The 5,444-nt window shown below is 41.3% G+C and overlaps 1 protein-coding gene across 6 annotated transcripts; it reads right to left on the bottom strand.

The window, feature by feature from the left end:
• Positions 1-5,237, bottom strand: LOC103979199 (UBP1-associated protein 2B). Of its 6 annotated transcripts, XR_010492901.1 has the most exons (4): positions 3,867-5,237; positions 1,944-1,990; positions 1,771-1,844; positions 1-167 (listed from the first exon to the last, which is right to left on the bottom strand). XR_010492901.1 is itself a non-coding variant. In XM_065135314.1 (2 exons), exon 1 carries the CDS (start codon positions 5,088-5,090, stop codon positions 3,900-3,902), a length of 1,191 nt encoding a protein of 396 aa, XP_064991386.1. In that variant the 5' UTR covers positions 5,091-5,237; the 3' UTR covers positions 1-1,844; positions 3,867-3,899. The 6 variants fall into 6 exon arrangements, 1 of the variants encoding a protein (XP_064991386.1); XR_010492896.1 differs by lacking the exon at positions 1,944-1,990; XR_010492892.1 differs by lacking the exon at positions 1,944-1,990 and having other exon boundaries at positions 1-331.
• Between the last annotated feature and the right edge of the window lie 207 nt (positions 5,238-5,444).

Consider the following 5,444-nt stretch of genomic DNA (forward strand, 5'->3'; position numbering starts at 1 on the left):
TAAGCTACGTAAAACCAACCAACCCTACTGAATTATAAGCTACGTTTCAATCTTACAACTGATTCAAAATAGAATTATAAGCTACGTAAAACCAACCAACCCTGCTGAATCGGTGTACAGAGAGAGAGAAAGAGAGAGCCTTCATCAGATCATGTGGCTGGATTGACCTGCAGATTGTACAGGGAAATTGTAAGGTTACAACATGATAAAATTCATGATTAAACCGATCGTCCCTCTGCAAACAAACTGCAGCAGGTTAATAGCCTCTCTGCAGTGACACTTGTGTCCGGTCTCAGAATTCATCCTCTGTTGTTACAATTTACTCGGTTCACTACAAAGACAAGTATTTGAATGATTCATCATTTCCTATCAGTCTCAGGAGATCTGTTTGTATAAGCTATATAGAGTCTACAGCTAGCCGCATAACAAACACAATTAATTTCATAATCATAAAACTATATGGATTCCATGATCAGAAAGCTGAATCATACTATGACATGTAGAAGAGCAAATATGATTTTTATGATGGAATTGAATTGAGTGCCACCTAGGAATAGCGCTAAGATCTCTGAGTTAAGAGACTTGCAGTCATAGGGTGGATGTGATCGAGTCGACAGAAACGATCAAACATTCTCCCCAGTATGATGAATCTTACTAGTGCTGATACATGCAGATGTGTCGCTACCACCCATCGAAGATATCCAAATTTCAAATGATCCCCACTTCTACAGATTTCAGAACAGTTATCACCCATCTATGATATTCGAGTTTCAAATGGTCACTACTTCTATGAAGACGAGAACAAAAGCATGGAAATCTCAGTGATGGATCACAAACCATCAAATATATTATGACATGAAGAACTGCACATACAAATAATAATGGATGCGATCTATATTGATAGAGATGTACATGTTAATATCCAGAGGACTAACATTTAAGCAAATTTGCCTGCTGTATAAAATATCTCAATGGAAAGGAAAATGTCACTGAAAATGACCCTCAACTTGTTCACCACCAATACCACAAAATGAGAAAATTTGGGAAGACAGTTTTGGAAACACAAGACATGTTTGGAAATGAGGTTAGTTTTAAATTATAAATTAAGAATGCTAATGCCATAAATACACTAAATTTTTGCAAGAAATGATGCAACGAAAAGAACATTCCTTAAAGCAGACAAAAAATAAATTAGAAAAAAGAAACACTTTTTCGATGATATTGTGTAAGCCTGCACAACATTAAACTTTCAACCAAAATTTTCATGTACAAATTATAAAAAAGAAACTCATCATAATCAACTCCGGTTCAAAATGTACTTTTAGGTAGTATGGTGTTTTTCCACAATCCAAAACAAGGTGCAAAAAGTAAGTTTTCTCATATAGCAAACACTAAGCCAAATAAAGAAGCCATCTAAAGTAATATTGAAAGAAGAGTGACGGGATCAATTCAGCAGTAACCATAAACATGATTACATGACAGCAGAAGAATGACAAAATAAGCAAGTACCAACCCAAAGCAAAATCATCTAAATGTAAAGAACTAAAAAGGAGTTGAGAAGATTGACAATATGAAAAATAATTAAACCAAATAGAAAGATAATTCCACGAGAGCACTTGGAAAAATCATATATAAAAAACACATAAAATATTATAATTATAGTAATAAAGTAGCAGGATAAACTCTGTTAAGTTCCACAGAGAGCTTAGACGAGACAAGGTGAAATTAGATTAGAAGAAGTCAAGGACATTTCAAAAGTGAGATCCATACATAATTATCATGTGACCTCCTGAAACACCCTTGAGGATGCCAATAAGTTCCTCCACGTACTTGCTTCATCACACCTGCAGATAAGGGTCCAAAGTATGTCAACAAAGTCAACGAGAATACTGCACAAACTTCTTTTAAAATCAACATGTTTCTTTAAAGATATAAAATTGTACTTGTTGAAGTGCTATCATATAATAAGAAAGTGTTTGCTTCATCACATCTGCAAATGAGGGTCCAAAGTATGTCAACAAAGTGGAAGAAAATGCTGCATAAACTTTTTCAAACCAACATGTTTCACTAAAGAAATGAACTGCATCCATAGAATGCTATAATGTTTGAAGATGATAACATGTACTTGCTTCATCACATCTGTAAATGAGGGTCCAAAGTACATCAAAAAATCAGAATAAAATATCTCATGAACTTTTCTAAACCGGCAGGTTTCACTAAAGAAATGAATCATAATTGTTGCACATACTGATTATGTTCTGATATGGTAAATAGCATGGCTAAAAGCCAATATTCCACAATAAACAAATAGAACAGAGGGGAAAAGAGCAAACGCCACATGGTTAAACTACATAATAGGTAGAAAGAAATGATAGAAAAAGGACATTCATTAAAAATTCATAGATATTAAAAAGTAAAGAATCATTGTATAAAAAAATGATACAAGGATTTGAAATTCTTACCAATCATATTCTAGAGCAGAATTGCTCATCTTCATCAACTAAGGTACTAAAAACAAAGTATTCACAACTATTTCACATGCCTCGAACTATTATATAATAGTTCTTTAGAAACTAGTTGGCAGCTCAACTTAGAATTTTAATTTTCAGAGTTCTATACAGTAACTTTTTCACTGATAAAAAGTAGTTTCAATAACTTTGGCCATTTTGGCTAGACTAGGGGGAATTTTTCAGTGGTTTAGGAAATTATGCAGCTGATAACTTTATTTTACTTTGAACAGGGTATATATAAACATACACATGTATTAGTTTCACCATAACTAGTTAATTATAACTTATATAAACAATAAACTACAAGATGTCAGCATATTAATGATAACATAGTGATACTATATTCTAAGTCATCACTCTCGATTAAACATAAAATTCGCTTGGGATCTGACCAGTTACCACCCACCAAAAGATACACCCACTTGGGTCTTCAGGTATATATTATGGTTCAGTCCCTACTTACTTTACTTTAAAGGGATTTGGAGCTAAATCAAGTAGAAAATATCAGGCATTCTGGTAACATGCCCAATGTACACCCACACACCTGATGTTTTCAGTGGGTTTTAAACACACACTACCCACTTGACCTCAGATATCACCGTCCAACGTGTGTTAACAAGGTAAAAGTTGCATCACCATTATCTTTTTGCACTCGTTATAGATGATCTTACCAGGCATATCAAGGGTCCACATCTGAACAACAAACTAAATTTACACACAAACCTTTTTGTTTTTCAAGCGGATTAAGTTAGACCCATACTCTAGGGTGTGCATCGCTATATGTATGGTTGATTACCACATTACAATGTGTATGCCCAGAATGTGCTTTGCTACTAGGAACTAGAAAGTCCTGCAGCAACTCAACAAGATGAGGCTCCATGGAAGCCTTCTGGAAATCTTCTAACCATCTTCCAAATGAAAAGCATCAAACACTTTAATTCTCAATTGGGTGTAACAGTGCCCCAACTAATATAATTTCCTTGAATTAAACTGTAGTAGGTCTTTAGGTTTCAGAAAACAAACCAGCTTCAATATCTTCACAATTATCAAACAGAAGGGAAAAAAAGGACGGCTGAATGTGATGGCTAATATTATGTCTTTGAAATTAGTAATCCTTAACCGAAAAAAAATTACTGAAACAAAAATTCTTTTGTATGGTCTAATTTAAATATCCAAAAGAAAAACAAACAACAAAAGGTTTGTACCTTCTTGTTTCTGATACAAGAAGCTAAGCCCCTTAAAAGGCACATATAAAATAAATAGAATGGAGATTGAGAGAGAGAGAGAGAGAGAGAGAGAGAGAGAGAGAGGTAACACACAAAATCTTTGAAGAAAAATCAAGAAAACATCAGTTACCAGAGATGTGAAGTAAATCCTCAGGAGAACCAGCTAGCCGCTAAGCCTTGTGGGTGATGACTGCCGGAGCTGAGACACCTGGTGCAATTGCATACCATGCAAACCTGTCGCTCCTTGAGAACCATATGGCCCAAGGAGCGAAGGAGCTCCGCTTGCCAACCCCACTCCCCTCAGTCCCTGTCCCGGAGGCGAAAGCAATCCTGCTCCCGCCGCTGGGTTAAGCGCTGCAGCTGCAGCAGGATCGAGGGCCGCGGCTGCCAGAAGCGGATTACGCCTCAGCAGTGCCGCGTATGCGGGGTTCTGGCGGTACAACATAAGATTCTGCGTAGCCGCCACGGCCGCCAGCACCGGCTGCGGGGCCGGTCCCAACAAAGCGACCGAGGAAGCAGTGTTGGTGGACGGAGCTGGTGCTTTCCCTCTTTGGGAAGGCTCGGCAGCCGGCTGACAGTGCAGCCGGTGGCCCTCGAACACCTTGTAGGGCTCCTCGAGCGCCTTCCTAGCTCCCTCCAGTTTCTTGTAGAGAAAGATGGCATAACCCTTCCACTTCCCCGTGAGCATGTCGAAACCAGAAGGCACCGCCTCGATCTCGCCGAAACGAGAGAAGAACGACCTCAGTTTATCCAGGGTTGCGTTCGCGGGCACGTTGCTCACGTAAACCTTCCTCCCGGCCGTGTCTCCGGTCGAGGCGGGGCCGACTGCAGCGAACTGGCAGAACACGGGTCGGTTCCTGATCCTCTTCTGCGGCTGCTTGAGGGCCTCGACAGCGCCGGCGCGGGTGCGGAAGAGGACGAAGCCGTAGCCCTTGGCGCAGCCGGTGGCTCTGTCGATTACGACGTTGCAGTCTTCGACGGGGCCGTAGGTGCCGAAGGCCTCGAGGAGGGCGTCGCGGGTGGCGTCCCAGCCGAGGCCGTGGACGAAGACCTTGCGGTGAGAGACGTCGCGGTCGGCTGCGGCGCGGATGCAGGCGGGGAGGCCGGAGTCGGTGGCAGCGGCGTCAAGGAGGAAGCCGATCAGCTGCTCCTTGGTGCAGAGCTCGAGGAGGTCCTGGATCACTTCGGAGTTGGGAGCGGCAGAGGGTCGGTCCTCGTCGGTGGTGCCGCCGAAGAGGACGGGATCGTCGTCTTGGGCGGGGTTCGCGTTCTGCGGCCGCAGCGCCGGGGGTTTCTTCTTACTTTTCTTGGTCTTCAGGGGTCGCCTGCGCTTCTTGCTGTTGTGATTCGTCATGGCGGATGGATGGATGGATTGGAGGAGGCGCAAAATTTAGGGTTAGGATTGGGGAAGGAGAGGGGGAGGAGGGGGAGAACGCAGGTGGGTGCGAGGCCAAGAGCACCGTGGTGTCTCCGAGACGACTCGGCCGAGTTCTAAGTGTAATTAGAATTGGCAATGAGTTGAGCGAACGAGTCGCATATATACATTAAAATACATGAGAAATTACTCTGAAAATGATGGCATTACCCAACTAACAGCTCGGATTTGCAACGAAATCCAGCTAAATCGAATCGGCTGGTAAAAGATTAAACCTAATTGATTACAATATTTTGAAAAGGATAAAAGGTATTTTTTTATTTAGTAGTAAGG

The sequence above is a fragment of the Musa acuminata genome, chromosome BXJ1-3 (assembly GCF_036884655.1).
Source record: "Musa acuminata AAA Group cultivar baxijiao chromosome BXJ1-3, Cavendish_Baxijiao_AAA, whole genome shotgun sequence".
In the NCBI taxonomy this organism is placed as follows: Eukaryota; Viridiplantae; Streptophyta; class Magnoliopsida; order Zingiberales; family Musaceae; genus Musa; species Musa acuminata.